The sequence below is a fragment of the Sinocyclocheilus anshuiensis genome, unplaced genomic scaffold (assembly GCF_001515605.1).
Source record: "Sinocyclocheilus anshuiensis isolate Anshui unplaced genomic scaffold, SAMN03320099.WGS_v1.1 scaffold997, whole genome shotgun sequence".
Lineage (NCBI taxonomy): Eukaryota > Metazoa > Chordata > Actinopteri > Cypriniformes > Cyprinidae > Sinocyclocheilus > Sinocyclocheilus anshuiensis.
The window spans coordinates 3,123,157-3,141,787 of record NW_015555715.1 but is presented as its reverse complement, the minus strand read 5'-3'; the positions used below and the strand labels follow the sequence as shown (position 1 = coordinate 3,141,787).

General features: G+C 36.8%; 2 protein-coding genes across 3 annotated transcripts; one reads left to right on the top strand and one right to left on the bottom strand.

Moving 5' to 3' along the window:
* Nucleotides 1-204: 204 nt before the first annotated feature.
* LOC107672327 (wee1-like protein kinase 2) lies at nt 205-7,179 on the bottom strand. 2 transcript variants are annotated; one of them, XM_016465475.1, is made up of 12 exons: nt 7,082-7,179; nt 6,450-6,704; nt 6,110-6,315; nt 5,989-6,043; nt 5,692-5,861; nt 5,403-5,524; nt 5,174-5,320; nt 4,979-5,074; nt 4,170-4,255; nt 3,886-4,056; nt 1,896-2,044; nt 205-617 (listed from the first exon to the last, which is right to left on the bottom strand). In XM_016465475.1, exons 2-12 carry the CDS (start codon nt 6,693-6,695, stop codon nt 476-478), a joined length of 1,590 nt encoding a protein of 529 aa, XP_016320961.1. In that variant the 5' UTR covers nt 6,696-6,704; nt 7,082-7,179; the 3' UTR covers nt 205-475. The 2 variants fall into 2 exon arrangements, with proteins under 2 accessions (XP_016320961.1, XP_016320962.1); XM_016465476.1 differs by having other exon boundaries at nt 6,450-6,676; nt 7,082-7,162.
* A 2,655-nt stretch (nt 7,180-9,834) lies between these two features.
* Nucleotides 9,835-16,997, top strand: LOC107672298 (protein LCHN). Its single transcript, XM_016465437.1, has 9 exons — nt 9,835-10,416; nt 11,245-11,344; nt 13,277-13,435; nt 13,778-13,934; nt 14,797-14,935; nt 15,167-15,298; nt 15,532-15,682; nt 15,783-15,851; nt 16,802-16,997. Exons 1-9 carry the CDS (start codon nt 10,038-10,040, stop codon nt 16,995-16,997), a joined length of 1,482 nt encoding a protein of 493 aa, XP_016320923.1. The 5' UTR covers nt 9,835-10,037.
* Nucleotides 16,998-18,631: the final 1,634 nt, after the last annotated feature.

The following is an 18,631-nucleotide window of genomic DNA, read 5'->3' as shown; positions in this document are numbered from 1 at the left end:
ATAAACTAGAGCATTCAGACTGAAAAAGTTATTCCAAGGCCCCTGTCCTAGACAATATACAAAAGTCTCCTAGAAGTGGGGCCAGCTATAAGTTTGCTAAATCTAATCTGCTAGAATCACCCCTTATTGTCAATACGAAAACACATTACCTGACTGACATCCAATTGTTTAAATTGGTAAATCAAACAGCATTAAATTTAATTTAAACATTTAAAAACTTTATTTACAATTAAAATGCACCAGTTATTTGACAAGATAAATGTGCCATTCAACAGTAAACCATAAATATGCACCGATTCATGCCACAAATAAAACTACGTGAAATGGTGCGGTTCAGCGTTAAGACAAAAACAGGACCTGAAGTTTCACCAGTGACAAACGCCGAGTAATGCAAAAGCATTTGACTATTGCATTCCATAAATTCAGTATGTAGGTCTGTTGACACATGCAGTACATGACAAATTCAGTGCTGGAATCAGTGCTGGTATCCAGGGAAACCAAAGCTCATGGAACGGGCTGCACTTCTGCCCACAAGCTTCCTCCCAGCTCTTGGAAGAGACCCTGGTTGTGATGACCGCTGGGGTGAGGTAGCAGCCCGTCGGGCCTCCTTGAGTTCTCTAAGTAGAAATAAAGGCATGGAAAATTAAGACCTCTATAAGCAGAAGTGATTAATCCAAAAAGGTAAATAATACAAGTGCTACTTCCTGAAATTGAGTACTAGAGAATAGTACATTGGGTATAGAATAGAATAACCTCCTTTAAAGGGGTCATATGATGCGATTTAAAGTTTTCCCTTCTCTTTGGAGTGTTACAAGCTGTTCGTGAATAGATAAGATCCCTGAAGTTGCAAAGACTGAAGTCTCAAAACCAAAGAGATATTCTTTATCAAAGTTAAGACTCTGCCACACCCCCCTAAAACGGCTCGTTCTAACACCCCCCCACATATCTAGGTCACTTTGTGGGAATATTTGCCCCCATAACAGGATATTACCACCTCATGCTTTCCTGTAGGAATGCTGTTATTTGGATGGTGAGCTGTATTGGATTTCCACCAGACATATCGTTTGGTGTTGAGGCCAAATAATTAAATTTTAGTCTCATCTGCCTCAGAATTTTCAAGGTGCGTTTTGGCAAAGCTCAGTTGTGACTGCACGTGGCCTTTCTTGAGGAGTGGCTTTTTTCTTGCAACCCTCCCATACAGCCACATTTGTGGAGAATTTGTGATATTGTTGTCACATGCACACAATGACCACTCTTTGTCATAAATTCCTGCAACTGCTTCAGAGTTGCTGTAGGCCTCTTGGTAGCCTCTTTGACCATTTTCGTCTTGGCTCTTTCATCCAGTTTGTAGCAACGTCCTGATCAAGGGAGGGTCTGTGTTGTACCAAATACCTTACACTTCTTAATAATAGACTTCACTGTGCTTCTAGGCCTTTGAATTTTTTTTGTAACCATCCCGACTTGTGCCTGTCCACCAACTTTATCTTTTGACAGTGCCTTGCCACCCATAGTTGATTGTTTGCTTCAGTTGCACTACCAAGGACAGAAATGCTCCAGGAAAGCTTTTTCATGCTGAGCTAATCAAAATGACTACAGCTGATCACAGTTGAAAGTCATATGGCTTTGTGTGCCATTGAGAAGGTGATTAGCTAAATCTGATTGAGTTTACAAGTCATTTTTAGGAGGGGGTGATCCTTTTTCCAACTCAGTGATTGTGTTTAAAAAAATAAATAAATTCTGACATGTTGGTGTTATAAGTCGCACGGGGTAAATACAGCTGGATAAAACAAAAATTGTGTCCGTCTTCATTTCAGGCTGCAAAGCAACAAAATGTGATCATTTTAAAAGGGGGGTGATTCTTTTCTATGCCCACTGCTAGATAACCCCTGCCTCACCGTTCCAGCATAGCTGTTCTGAACTTCTCCACATTTAATTCCTTGCGAAGTTGTGCAGCCAGTTTGCCGGCCCTCTCCTTGCGCAGTACATCATGCCGACACAACACATTTGCAGATGGCCTTGTAGTAGGATCAGGATCTAACAGCATCTGTCAAAAACAAATATACTAATGAAATTAAAATTAGGTTTTTAATCTTGACCTCAGAGACTGAATGTATGAATCCATTGTAAACAACTTCAAAACCACCAATACATTCATGAGAATTCTTCAGAAACTACATTCATCAGCATTATCTGATAGTTGCTTTTATGCCCTCTGCTGGTGGAATGAAAGCTAATTTACAATGCCCACAACTGACTAATACAATATATGGTAAATATGAATTCTGAAATCTTTGATAAGTGTGTGTGTGTGTGTGTATATATATATATATATATGCTGTCAGTTTAACGCGTTAACTTAATTAGTTAAAAATAACGCGATTAAAATATTTTAACGCAGTTAACGCACTGGCCCCGCCCCCAAACCTGTACATCATCTTACATTTCATACAGTTGACTGTTGACAAATATGATGCAGGACAACTCCATAAAATTCAAGATATTGGTGCAAAAAATGCCCCTGTATGTGTTTTTGTCTCATTTATATCATACGATAAGCGATATCACACGAGCAGCGAGAGTAATAGCGAGAGCAGTATCACACGAGTGCTGATTTTGTCCCGACTCCCGAATAGCACTAGTTTAAATGTGATTTTATGCAGCAGTTCAGTAAATAAGTTGATAGTGTTATATTTTAAACACAATAATATGGATTTTGCTCAATTTAGCAGAGAACATTACCTTTAAATCCATAGCAGAATTGTTGCGCATCTCCGAGCAACACCGCGGTGTTTAGTTTCTGACTGAATCCGCGTTTTGAACGAATTGTGTGAACCTAATGATTCAAAGACCCATTCATAAAGACAGCCGTTTACTTCATTTCTGAATGAATTAGCCGTTCAAATGAATGAACGACTAAAAGATATTTACCGCCACCTGTTGGCAGATTTTCTTAAGAGTATCATTTAATTAAAAAATATATATATATAATAATAATAATAATAATAATAATAATAATAATAATGATGACAAAAATACATACATTTAAGGGATAGTTCACCAAAAAATAAATAAATTCTGTCATCATTTACTCACCCTCATGCCGTTTCAAACCTTTCTTTTGTGGAACATAAAAGAAGGTATTTTGAAGACTGTTGGTCACTAAGCTGTTTTGGTCACTAGTGACATTCATTGTATGAACAAAAAATACTGAGATGTTTCTCAAATTATCTTTTTATGTTCCATAGTTTATGTTAGGCTGTTGTAGCCTAAATATTTATGTGAAAGAAGTATTTTCAATGACAGCTTAAACTTAAATTTGATGTTGAATCAAATAAAATCGTTCTAAAGATACAATTTGTAATGTCTACGTGATACTTTCTCATTTAACACAAAAATTGCTTTAAATAATCTTTTGTGGGTATTTTCACAGTCAAATTTATTTTGCAATTAATTCGATTAATTAATCGAAACATGTAATTAATTAGATAAATTTTAAATCGACTGACAGCCCATATATATATATATATATATATATATATATATATATATATATATACACACACACACACACACTGTACTATTGATATTTAAATGGATTTTTTGGAGTTTTGACAACTATTTTCAATATTTTGAACAACACTATACACACTCAGGGAAATAAAATTATGCATATTAGGTACTAATATGCATAACTTGGGGGTAAATAAGGTACAAAGCTGCGCCTTTTGAAAGGGTACTGCCCCAGCAACAGCTTTTGTATCTTTTTTCTGAGAGTGTAGCATGAAGTAAATGCTGATGATTCTTTAAAGAAACAAAAAATAAAAGAAACCATTACAGAGAGTGCAATAAACCATTACAAAGATGTGCTGCTTACTCAAACTGTACCTTTAGAAGGTCTTTAAAGGGTGCTGGTAACTCCTGGGGCAGGCTGGGTAGCTCACCCTGCCTGAGGCTGTGCCAGTCATCTCCATTCTGAGGAAGTGGTGGAGCTCCAGCAGCTAATAACACTGTCAGGCCCAGTGCAAAAATATCTGCTTTAGGAAGATGTGTGTAGTCCTGTGAGGAAAAAAGCCAGCAACTGGTTACATCCACAGTTTAGCTTGTTTTGCTATAATTTAAACTCTGCAAAAAATGGAACACTCTGGACAAAATTCAAACAGATATCATACCTCTCGCAGGACCTCATAGGCCAAGAATCGGCTATCCCCTTCCTCAACCTGAGGGCTTGAGCTGGAGGTTACATGACCCAAGTCACCTAAAGAACAAGATATTCATATCACCAAATATATACAGCTACTGTATATTGCAAGTCAAAATTACAAATAAAGTGACGTGACATGTGGCCAAGTATGGTGACCCATACTCAGAATTAGTGCTCTGCATTTACCCATCCAAAGTGCACACACACAGCAGTGAACACACCGTGAACACACACCCGGAGCAGTGGGCAGCCATTTATGCTGCGGCGCCCGGGAGCAGTTGGGGGTTCGGTGCCTTGCTCAAGGGCACCTCAGTCATGGTATTGAAGGTGGGAGAGAGCGCTGTACATTCACTCCCCCCACCTACAATCCCTGCCGGTATGAGACTCGAACCCGCAACCTTTGGGTTACGAGTCCAACTCTCTAACCATTAGGCCACGCCTTCCCCTAAAACATCAATAATTAAATATGCTTTATTTTAATATTTTGTAGTTGTCATTATTAGATCTAGTGATGCACAGAATTTTTGGAAACAGAAAATATTTGGTTAAAACAACAACAAAAAAATAATAATTTCGGTCAAAATGGTTTTGGAGTGCCAAAATCATTGACCGAAACAATGACATTTTATCTGAAATATGATGAAGTTACAGGGCAACATGGGCAGTTAAGACATGTTAGAAATACATTCCAGGTCACTAAAGACCCAAATATGTAATAATTACTGGCAAATCACTTATGCATTCAAGGGTTAAAAACATGTACAGGTAGGTAGATACCAATTTTATATACAACTCCAGAGGGGCTTTCATCATCTTCACTATCTCCCTCTCCACCAGCACTCAAGCTGGGTCGACGGCAGATGAAAATATTACCTAAAAAGGATGGAAATTTAAACATGTGCCAGTCAAAAAGTCCAGTTTCACTGAGTATTTTAGGCATATGAGAAACAATGAAATAGACACAGAGCTCACTGGGTTTAATGTCGAGATGCACTAGGCCTGAGCTGTGGATGTATTTGAGCCCCATGGAGACCTGTAGGAGAAGATCCCTCAGCTCAGGAATACTGAGGAACTCTCCTTGCTCTCCCTTTTCAGTTATAGCATCATGGAGGCTACCACCTATAAGACCAAAAAAGCTTCTCAAAGTAAAAAAACAAAAAACACATGACCATCTACGTAGTTTTGTGATCTTCTGTCCTACCATCACAGTACTCATTTTGTATAATCATATGGTCATCCTCAGCCCATGCAGAGTAGTATCGGACAACATGAGGGTGATGGCCCAACACCGCATGGGCATACACTTCCTTCAAGGCCAGCTGCCTGAAAAGGGGAAAAAAAATTACATTAATAATCTAAGAGTCTAAGATTCATTGAGGAAGCACAAAAACCATATACAAAACCTAACCATATATAGAATTGTCCTTTGAGGTTTTAAATTTGGAAAACTGAGAACATTAAGCCCAGCGTGGTTGGCAGCGCTTACTCACTCATTGGCAGAGCCTGCAATTGGCCTGCGTGAGCGCTTGATGGCGTACATGCAACCATCCAACCTCTTCACACATCGATACACGGAACCAAACTCGCCCACGCCGATGCAGCCCAGCTCTAAAAACTCACTCTCATAACGCGACAGCATGTGGGCTGACACTGCTGGCCTCTGAAGGGCAACAGATGGGAGACCGTGTGAGAGAACACAGATTTACCAAAGCTTTTGGTGGGATTACGAAGACTTATAAACCTACTACATAATAGACAAGGCTAAGCAATGGCCTTTGAAACCGTACCTTTGAGGGGAGGAAGAAATTTTCATCCTCTGACGAGTTCTGAGTTTCCTTAGATCTGTAAAGGTAATTCAATGTAAATCTAATCCCTCAAACGGAGTTGATTAAAGCAAAGATCCGTTACCTTTGTGCATCGTTCTCATCATCATCATCATCACTCCTTTGGCTCTTCCTCTTGTGGTGTTCACTGTTCCTGCACACCGTCTCTGGTGTGAAAGGGTTAACGTTCACTGAGGGCACAGGATCAAAAGCAGTAGACAAACGAAGGAATCTTTGACTGTGACATGGCTTGCTGCTAGAGCAAAGGAGGGTCGATTTAGACAGCAAACTCTGTAGGTAGAGGAAGTTTGATGATATAAACCGTAAACAATTCTTTAAAGGGTCAAATGTATTGCTACTGCAAATCATACAGCAGATGGACATCATTTCAACATTTACATGAAACTGAGGCACTGTGAGATCACCTTTGGTGTACTGGGTGAGTCACAAAGCCGGAGTTTTTTCCAAGCAGCATACGGTATGGGAGAGGTAGGGATGGATGGGGAAACTGTGATACTCCTGGTGCGGTGGCGCTGTACCCGGGGTGTCCGACAGGGGCTTCTGACTGGAACACTCCTGTGCGCCCATTCATCAAAGCTATTGTCACTGCTGTCCTCCTCCCCACTGCTGGAGAAGATCAGATGCTGCTGCGCTGCATTCACAAAGGCCATTTCAGACCACTGCAGTCAGAAAATTTTCACAGGAAAAAAGGGGGTTAGTACGGCAACTAACATTGTAAATTAGCGATCAACCAATATGGATTGGTCGATGCAATACCAATAACTCGAGAGTGGGATGTTAGATGGATCAAATGTGATCTGCTCATGTTTTATTTTATTATTCTTTCAAACATAATATGTACTCAAAATTTAGCCACACAAAAATGTAAACAAAGTTATGAGAGTAGTCTCCTTAGGTAGGCCTCAACGACAACGTCTAAGGATCTCATATGTTTGTTGTGAGAAAAGCAAAACATTTACAGATTCTCTCAAAATATATATTACTTCGATTGTTTTATTGTGCTGTTTTGAACAACATAAAAGCAATTCCAACTTACCCTGAGATGAGCTCATGGGCCACCACGCTTGAACCTGGCGCGTTAACGTTAATGAGGTCCTTTAACAATGGGCGGAGTGACTCGACCCTTAATTAACTCCGCTAACTAGTCAAATATTTTGATTAATGACTCGAATCTTTTGAATCTGTTCACTGAAAAGATTTGTTCAGATCCGTTCACTGATATTGTTCGTTAAACTTTTTTCCTGCACACCAATAAGAAGTCGTGACGGTTTATTTGTGAAATAAGTCACAGAATCATCACGAGTATTTACTTTATTTAAATGTTCGTGTCTTCTTATGCTAAAAGAGTGTTTAAGCAAGAGTGTTTTCCCCAGAAATCACAATGTATCACTTTTCTCTCCAAATTTGAAATTCTTGGTATAACTGGACTAAGTACATAAAATATAATAATAGCCTAAATTAATTATGAGTTTCAATATCGCCCTTACACCATTTTGTGGTCATCAGTCACCTTTACAAAATCATATTTTTCTCTCCTTGTTGTTAAGTTAACTACTGTAGATGTGAACGAAACAGATGTCACTTTAGTGGGGGCGTATACGTATACGCTGCCCTCAGTCAAATACTATTGGTTCGTAGTATAGTCAATCTTTGAATGCAGTAAAATGGTCACGCGCATCAGAAAAGATCCAGCTTGAAACACCACTAATCCTCAAACCTGTATAGACAAAGAAATACATGATAGATATATTATTTATTTATTTAAACATTCAATTCAATTTATTATTAAACATCCAAAAAGCTAAATTTGTGGTTTCTAAGCATGAATTCTGACTGTCAAGGAAAGTAAATTATGGTCGTCAGAGTCAGCATATTTATTTTAGGGTACTGCGCACACAGACAACATCATATTGTGTATCAGTGTTGGGGAAAGTTACTTTTAAAAGTAATGCATTACAATATTGCGTTACTCCATAACAAGTAACGAATTACGGTATATAAAGTAATGCGTTACGTTACTTTTGCGTTACTTTTAAAATCTGTACAGGGCTTGCTTGTTTGTTTTTAAAATAAAAAAGTTATATTTTTGGCAAATATAAAAGCCTTTTCACACCAAAAGTGAAATGAATAAGCCTCAGGCTGAAGGGAAAGTAAATTTACGTCCGTACAGTAGAATGCAGAAGAAGAAATTTCAACACACTTCAGCAATAAAAAAAGACACACAAATGTTCGTCTAGAGTAATTTTTGCTTATTAGTATGGTTGAACTGGATCATCGAAGGTCAGAAGCAAAGACATTGGTTAATAGAATGGGAATAAATACATAAAGGATATTTGTGTTGTTTAACATTTAATTATTGCAGGTTCGCGTCATATTCTGAGTTGCATTATTTTTATTCATTTTGAGGAATACTGAATCTGTTTCATACAGTGTTGAAAGCGATTATCTACAAATTTAGTAAAACGTACTATATTTTTTAACATCCTAATGATCTTGAAAAAAGGGGTCCTCTCTGTTTTATGATTTTATGGCAACAAAATGGCTTGTATGTTAGTAACACTGAGAGTTTTAAATTACTATTAATATTTAAATGACAAAAAAGCACACACACATATATATATATATATATATATATATATATATATATATATATAAATAATATTTGTAATATATGTTGAATAATAAAATGCAAATCGAATTAATAATATTATTAGTTGTAATATTTTTTCTTTGCTGTTCATTCTTTTTAAGAAATAACATTAATGAAAGATTATGCCGACTACTCCTTTTTTCAATTTACAACTTTTTATGAGACTTTTTTCTTTATTACAATCTTCAAACAGTTACAAGGCTACTTGTTACTACTTGTAACTGTAGGTTACACAAAACATCAATAATAATTCTTAATTCAGAGCTAAAAACAAATTCATCATAGAAGTATACATATTTTTCCCCACATGGGAGGTTGTTTTGTCATATCACATGTAAGGAAATGAATATATTATGAAGTGAGAGTTGTATCATACAGTCATACAGCTGACTGCTGTGCTGTTTTTAAGACTTCCTCTTTTTTTCAAAGGGAGTTCAGCGGAAAAAGGCATTTAGAGAGTTTTTGTGTTCTTCTGCAAACACTATTTGATTAAAACCTGGTCCAACAGCTTCACAATTGTTTACATAATCCCACATTGTGTCTTTTACAGGGAACATGATAGAATGGTGCCTACCTCAAGATGTGAATCTGGAGGGAGTAGAGTTCAAGTCTATGGCAAGCGGCTCTCATCGGATCTCAAGTGACTTCATGTGGGAATCTCTTTTATAAATGCCACTGAATATATAAGAGACCGAGTAACAATGTAGATTAATTTTCACAGCGATATTTTTGGTCATGACTGTGTATATGTATATATATATATATATATATATATATAGTTGGACCATTTTAATCATCCAAATCCTTTTTATAAAAGACAACTAGGTATCAAAAATAATATTCACCATATTATATTAATATAATAATATAATATAATATTAATATTTGACCAATTGTTTTGTTTCCTAATGAGTAATTCATTCAATATATTTTTGTTTGTTTTGTTTGTGTATTTATTTATAGAGCACAATTAAAAGAACGTAACGTTGACCAATGTGCTGTACAATCTCTAAATAAAAATTACACAATTACGTAACTCGCGTTACTTGTAATGCGTTACCCCCAACACTGTTGTGTATTTATTTTTAGGTTGGGATGAGGTTGATACCAATAACCCTTTCGCTTCACGTGAGCGGAAGTCTGTGACGTCATCAAAACACAGTACGCCTGGGTAGCGTCTGTTAGTTACCCTGTCTGGAATCTGGATTACTACATTTAGGGATCGTTTGAATCGCAAGCGCAATGTTCCGTTTCATGCGTAGCGTTTGTCGCTTTGACTGACCGCTCGGTATCGAGTACGACGACTTTGTTTATTTCCTCGATAGGCAATATCGAAATAAGTATGGTTGAGCAGTCGGATCGCGCTCCGCTGCTGGACTGGGAGGAGGTTCCCCCGGCCGAACTTGCCCCAACGGTTCCATCACCGGAGACTGAGGATTCAATACAGTCCGGTCTGTCTAGTTACCCGACCGAGGGCGGTGTACGGGCAGATATCTCCCTAAACACAAGCCCGGCGAGACCGAAAAGTGTAACAGCTGTTTCAGGTGAAAGTGCACATTCTCCCCATAAACACAGCGGCCCGGGAGAAGATGCTTCCGCCACTGATGAAGAGGGAGACTGCGCCTTTCACGGACTGTCAGTCAGGGATCGGAGGATCACTGGATGGGAAGAAAAAGACCAAATTGTTGCAGTGTTTGTTGTGACTTTCGACACAAGATCTGGTGAGGTTAACTGTGAAATACTGTAAAATTGTAAAACAATATCCGAGATAATGATGATGATGTGTAGAGGAGAAATCTTTGAAAAATCTAGTTTAAAAACATGCTGAGTTCTTAGAAATATTATAATTATAATCATGATACTTTCACACAGTGTTGAAAGCGATTATCTACAAATGTTTAAATTAGTAAAACGTGCTTTACCACAAGGGTCTGAAGGGGTCCTCTGTTTTATGATTTTAATGTCATATGGCTATAAAATGGCTTCCTGTATATTAGTTACACTGAGAGTTGTAAAATACTATAAATATTTAAATGACATAAAACAATAATATATAAATAATATTAATATATTTTGAAAAATATATTGCAAATCTAATTAATAATATTGTTAGTAGTAATAATGTTGCTTTGCTGTTTTTTTTTTTAAGAAATAATAATAATGAAAGATTTTGCCGACTGCTCTTTTTTCACTTTTTATGAGACAATATTCAAACATTTACACCACTTATTTTTAACTGTAGGTTACACAAAACATCAATAATAACTTAATTCAGAAACTAAAAGCATGTTCGTCATAGAAGTGTATAGTAGTTGTCATAACACATGTAAGGAAATGAATATACTGTGAATGAACTTCAATGAAGTGAGAGTTGTATAAGTCATACAGCTGACTACTGTACTGTTTTTAAGACTTCCTCTTTTTTCATAGGGAGTTCAGTGGAAAAAAGTCATTTAGAGAGTTTTGTGTTCTTCTGCAAACACTGTTTGATTAAAACCTAGTCCAACAGCTTCACAATTGTTTACATAGGCCCACATTGTCTTTTACAGGGAACATGATAGAATGGTGCCTACCTCAAGATGTGAATCTGGAGGGAGTAGAGTTCAAGTCTATGGCAAGCGGCTCTCATCGGATCTCAAGTGACTTCATGTGGGAATCTCTTTTATAAATGCCACTGAATATATAAGAGACCGAGGGCATTTGTAACATTTTACTTAATAATGCATATCTATACTACAGACCTACCCTCCATTATTTGCAATAATAAACATTTTGGTTTAATTGGGCTAAAATTAGAAAACTGTACTACTACTAAACAAATGTTAAAAAAAGGCCTCTTGCTAATTAGTCTGCAGAACCAAACGCTAATTCAAGTAAATGCACTTTCAATTTTCGTTTAAAATAGCCTAATGACGTAGCCAGTCTGAGATATAGAGGTAGCTTATTCCAGCACTTCGGAGCTGCTACTGCAAATTTTGTAATCATGAGGCAAACTGTTTGATTAGTTGCATATTTTCATCCAAACATGTTCATTTTGTGTATATGTATATAGATTAATTCAGATTAAATGTGCTTGTCTTATTTTGTAGATATTTTCGTAAAGGCTGTTACTTCGGACTAGCGTGCTTTGCCAACATGCCTGTGGAGAGTGAGCTGGAACGAAATAAGTATGGTTGAGCAGTCGGATCGCGCTCCGCTGCTGGACTGGGAGGAGGTTCCCCCGGCCGAACTTGCCCCAACGGTTCCATCACCGGAGACTGAGGATTCAATACAGTCCGGTCTGTCTAGTTACCCGACCGAGGGCGGTGTACGGGCAGATATCTCCCTAAACACAAGCCCGGCGAGACCGAAAAGTGTAACAGCTGTTTCAGGTGAAAGTGCACATTCTCCCCATAAACACAGCGGCCCGGGAGAAGATGCTTCCGCCACTGATGAAGAGGGAGACTGCGCCTTTCACGGACTGTCAGTCAGGGATCGGAGGATCACTGGATGGGAAGAAAAAGACCAAATTGTTGCAGTGTTTGTTGTGACTTTCGACACAAGATCGGGTGAGGTGAAATACTGTAAAATGGCTGATTGAGGTAAAATTGTAAATGTGGCAGTCACAAATAATGTCCGAGATGATGATGAAAAGGAGAAATCTAGTTAAAAACATGCTAAGTTCTTAGAAACATCATAATTATAATCATGATGGTTTCATACAGTGTTGAAAGCGATTATCTACAAATTTAGTAAAACGTACTATATTTTTTAACATCCTAATGATCTTGAAAAAAGGGGTCCTCTCTGTTTTATGATTTTATGGCAACAAAATGGCTTGTATGTTAGTAACACTGAGAGTTTTAAATTACTATTAATATTTAAATGACAAAAAAGCACACACATCAGAAGTGCCGGTACGGACGAAAAAGTGCTGGTACGCTAAAGACTAAAACATTGAAGTGCCGGTACTGCTTACCGGTGCGTACCGGCCCACTTCAAGCACTGTGTATATGTATATATATATATATATATATATATATAGTTGGACCATTTTAATCATCCAAATCCTTTTTATAAAAGACAACTAGGTATCAAAAATAATATTCACCATATTATATTAATATAATAATATAATATAATATTAATATTTGACCAATTGTTTTGTTTCCTAATGAGTAATTCATTCAATATATTTTTGTTTGTTTTGTTTGTGTATTTATTTATAGAGCACAATTAAAAGAACGTAACGTTGACCAATGTGCTGTACAATCTCTAAATAAAAATTACACAATATTAACTTTCAGACAAACAATGACCAACAACAACAAATGTTATAAAAAAAAACTTTTGCTAATTAGTCTGCAGAACCAAACGCTAATTCAAGTAAATGCACTTTCAATTTTCGTTTAAAATAGCCTAATGACGTAGCCAGTCTGAGATATAGAGGTAGCTTATTCCAGCACTTCGGAGCTGCTACTGCAAATTTTGTAATCATGAGGCAAACTGTTTGATTAGTTGCATATTTTCATCCAAACATGTTCATTTTGTGTATATGTATATAGATTAATTCAGATTAAATGTGCTTGTCTTATTTTGTAGATATTTTCGTAAAGGCTGTTACTTCGGACTAGCGTGCTTTGCCAACATGCCTGTGGAGAGTGAGCTGGAACGAGGAGCTCGGATGAAATCTGTAGGGATTTTGTCTCCTTCTTACACACTGCTATACCGTTACATGCACTTCCTGGAAAACCAAGTCCAGTAAGTGTATGCTTGTTTCACATTTTACCTTATGTCATGTCTCTTTCTCTTACTCTTTTGCACGCATCATTTCTATTTTAAGATGTTGTTATGCATTAAACTTAAGCTCTGAGATGCATGCAATGTGACATGGAATTTGTTTAATTTGGAATCACTATTCATCTCTTCTTCAGTCAGTTAAGGTAGTAATATGCAGCATGCAAAATTGTAATATAAATTACATCATGATCAACTGTGTTAAAAATGTCTGTTGCTTAATGTCTGCATCTAAATAAAGCAAATTCCTGTTAAGTGCAATGCATTTTATGACAACACCAACAGCCTGCAAATGCTTTCTTGCAGGCACCAGTTGCAGTGTCCAGGACAGTACTCTCCACTGGAAGCTTTCTACGAGGATAAAAAGGCAGTGTTGCCCTCGGGAGGGAACGGTTTGGTCACAGCCTGCCCGACCAGTGCTCTTGGGCCCATAGTCAACCGCTGCATGCATCCAGAGATGAAGGTTTGAAGATATAACCCAGCTTTATCCGTCACTAATCAGAGCTTCAGCTTTTTGAAGGAGTTCCATTAAATATGTTTTTATGACAGTAGTATTAGATAATTAGATTTTTTTTAAGAGTCTGAAGAAATCTAGGCCAGGCCACTCAGGGAATTTCATGTTACTGATTAACCAGGGTGCAATACCTCTGCACCTCCTAGCAGCATTTAAAGCATGGGAAAGTTCCGTTTTGTGAAAACAGGGGAAAAAAACTATTGTGAGACCAATTCCTCTCTCTACAAACCACAAGATCCTGTATTGTTAAAGAAGAATTCCATATGAGGAGATGCTCTTGTTGAAAAATATGCTGAGGTATACTTTAGCTCAGAACTAGGTTTGGATATGATGTTTGTTAAATAAAGCCTTGTTCAGTTTTGAAGATGCACTTTCCAAATCCATGTTTATGGTTTTTATATTCATAGTTACATACAATTACTGGCAAATACAATTAAAAATGTAATGATATCCAGTAATAAATAAACAAACATTATAAAAATACAATTAAAATATTTGCTTAAAATTCACAAAATTTGAAAATTGAAATTGTAATTTGAACTTTGAATAACTGCATTTTGAATTTACAAACCTGTCAGGGAATTTTAAAAAATAAGACTAGATTTAATGACCACTTCTATTAATCAGCTAAACGGCTATGATAATAATTATTTTATTATTCATCATTTTCTTTATGATATAAAAGCTGCCATGTTTTTCTTAGAACCTTTAAGAGCCCGTTTAATATATGTGATGTGTCTGTCTGTCATTTAATAAGAGATCAGAAGCACAAATCATGCCCCTTTTCTGTTCTCTGTCCACCTCTGATCAGATCACACACCCGGCTGGCTGCATGTCCCAGTTCATCCGCTTCTTTGGAGAGCAGATCATGGTGCTGTGGAAGTTTGCTTTGCTCAGGAAACGCATCCTCATTTTCTCTCCTCCCCCTGTCGGTGTGGTCTGCTATCGGGGTGAGAGCACAAAGCCATTTACATGCACATGGCTGTCCTAACCTCTGCAGATTTTCCATTGCAAATTAAAGATAGCTTGAGAATCCAGTGGTAAAGATCATGTACATGCTCTTGTCCATGTCTTGGCATTGTCATTGATTTGTGCATTTTTATAGTCTACAACTATAGTAAATAAGTCTGAGTGTTTTTATTGGTTATTTTGATACTATGTTTTTGCTTTGCATCTTCTAGTATACTGTTGCTGCTGCCTTGCTAATGTGTCCATTCCTGGGATGGGCGTGTCTGTTCCGGAGTTCCGCCCCTTCTTCTACATCAATGTTGCTGACATTGCCACTCTTGAGACTGAACTGTCTTACGTGGCCTGTAAGTGTCTCAGTCAAGAGGAGGACTAAAGTTGGAGGCAAAATTCATAATTCCACAAACACAACAGGGTTTAACCTTTGTAAACAGTGGATGTTAAATAACATTTATGTCCAAAATGATTGTAGCTCTTGGTAGTGGGTTTAGAAAATACTTCCAACATAAGTATTAGCTGGTAAATTAGTAAGAATGTAACTCAGTAAGAATAAATCGGTGATTTTTATTTGGGTTCTCAGGTACAACAGAGAAGATATTTGAGGAAAAGAAGGAGCTGTATGATGTATACATTGACAATCAGAATGTAAAGACACACAGAGAGAGCCTCCAGCCTCTGCTTAGACTCAACAGTGCCGATCGAGAGAAGTATCGCAAGCTCTGTGAGCAAAGGTACCTAGGCGTTTTAAAATCAAAGGCTTATGAGGAAAATAGAAAAAAACCTAAAAACATATTGTTCCACAGGCATATGATGATGTTGATATCTTTGCAGGCAGTTGCTGCTATACTCTCAGGAGGTGGATGGAGACTGCACATCTAATGAGGAAGACCTCTTCATTTTGTATGTGATGGAAATACACACCTCAAGCACAATGATAGAAGTTTTTCACATCCGCAGATTTGAATGAGATAGAGTGTTTGGAAGAACACAATACACTTTTTGTAAAAATAGTTTCACTTTCTTTAACCTTGATTAAGCTATATATATTGTTGGGAAATTGATGGAAATGCAATACTATATTTTCATACTTGAATTGTGAAAAAGATTTTTTTTGTTTTTTTTTAAGCTCTCATGAGCACTAAAGATGCATTTATTTAATAAAAATACAATAAAAACAGTAAGATTGTGAAATATTATTAAAATTTAAAATGACTGTTTTCTATTTTAATATGTTTTAAAATGTAATTTATTCCTGGGATGAGAAAGCAGAATTTTCAGCAGTCATTACTCCAGTTTTTAGTGCCACATAATCCTTCAGAAATCACTCTAATATCCTCATTTGCTGCTCAGAAAACATTTCTTATTATCAATAATATTATATTTCTTATGTTAGTTTAAATGAAAACCATTATACTTTTTATTCAATTAATAGAAAGTACAAAATAAATATAAATTTTTGTAACATTATATTGTAAATGTTTGTCTGTCAATTTTGATTAATGCATCCTTGCTGAAAAAAGTAGAAATTTCTTTAAAACATCAACAACAACAACAAAAATAAAACTTTACCGCCCCAAGATTTTTGAATGGTAATGTATTTGTTGCAAATTTATATAATATGATTGCATACAGTATGTTATTAGATACTGTAACTTAAAACAAATGTGTTACTAATATGAAATCCAAAATTTCTCAAGTGTCTAATATAATATAAATATAGCTATGAAGCCCTCAGTTTATTTATTTTTTTGTGTGTGTGTGTGTGTGTGTTTTGTTATGCAAACCAATGGGAAATTACTGTTTATATTGCTGTAATTAATCTGTATGGAATTTCCCCGTTTGTTATCCAGGTTCTTCATGGAGCAAAACAACAGAATCTTCCAGACCCTGTCTGAGTTGGCGGGGAGTGCCGATCCTACCCTGACTGCTGAACATGTGAGAGCCATGGGGCTGGATCCTCAGGGTGACCGTGGTTTTCTCGTCGACCTGCTGGAAATCTATGGCATTGACGTCATGCTATTTATCGACAACCCCTGCTGCCCGTAAGACTCTCTGTCTCTGCTGCTCTCTCTGGAGCTCATTTTCTTTTAGGGCTACAACACACTGCCTACTGATTACCTGCTTTCTTTTCTCTCTTTCTCTGGCTTGGCTATCTCAGGAGCCATTCCTGACCCTTCTGGACCGCACTGACACTGCCAACACCAAAAGGTGCAATCCATCTGCAGCCAGTCAATCCAGTGACGTCTTTCTATATGCTTAGTATCCTTCCAGCCATCTTGGTTTTCTACTGGACTCTGCCTAAGCTTGTTTCCGAAACATGATGATCTCTGTGCCTCTCTCTTCTGCTTTTTATTGTGTGGTCTTCAGTTGTGACTTTGTTCTTCTAGCCAGTGCTGTCTGGGGCAACTGATGTGAATATAAATCTGCTTCACTTGAACACCAGGGAATTGGAAAAACAGTCCATCAACAGAGCAACTCTCACTTCCACACTGGATCCACATATTTTTTCTGGTAACAACGGTTTGGTGAAGCCTGCTCTGAATGTCATATTTCTAAAACTTTCTAAAATTTGTATTTCTAAAACTTTTATGGATGTTGCATATTACACACAGTACTGTGATGGTGACGATTTTCACAATCTATGCCACATTTTTTTTAACTTAATCATGTACATGTGAACAGTCATTTCATTTTGGGGAAAAACAGACATCATTCACTGTGTGTGTTATTTGTGATCTATTGTGCATGGACAAATAGACACAATCAGTTTTGCTACTGTAGTTTGGAACAGAGCTTATTGACGTATATGAATGGGAATGAACAACAGTGTAGAAGGTTCTCAGTCATCTACCCAAATGTTAGCTGATGAATGTGACTATCATTTCAATGCTGTCTACGCATTCTCTGTTCAAGCATTTGCTGTTATTACACCCACTAAACAGTTATCATTGTGCTAAAACAGGCCTTTAATCACTAACACTGTTGGTATTGAATGTAAATTATACATTTAATGCACAGTCTGATTTAAACAGATGCAGAAATGTTATAATCAGCTTTTTGAGTCCCTTAATTTGCGCTAGAGAAATATGAATGTGTTTCTATTCTTGTCTGTAATCAGAGAATGCTCCTGATTAATACTTGTTAAAGACTTTGAATATGTATATACTTGGGGTTTCTTATTTAAATGTATTTGGGTCGATAATTTCTGGCTAACAGCAGCACACTTGCCTCACAAGGCTGATTGATTGTGGTTTTGTGTGCATTTATATGTTACTCCTGTGAAAGCCCTAACTGGAAACCTAATTATTCAAATGATTCATAAAGCTGCATTAATATAGGTGAAATTAAAAAGAAAATCTAAATGGAAAGGTATTTACTTGACCTTTTGAGTTTAGTTTTCGTTCATCTAATTTTCAGCCTTCTAATAAAATAATGCATAGTGATAATTGATTTCTTGGGAATGAGTGCAGGCACTCAGGTTTGATGAAGTTCTTTAAATTACATTAATTAAAATATTTACATTAACAAATAATACTGTTGCTTGTAAACTAGATTTGATTAAATGTGAATTTTGGTTTTACATTTCTTATCTATCAGAACTTTCTGTATTATAAATCTTTCAAACCATCCTCTTGTAGGATGTTGGTTGGTTATTTAGTGTCCTATTGTAAATGAATGGA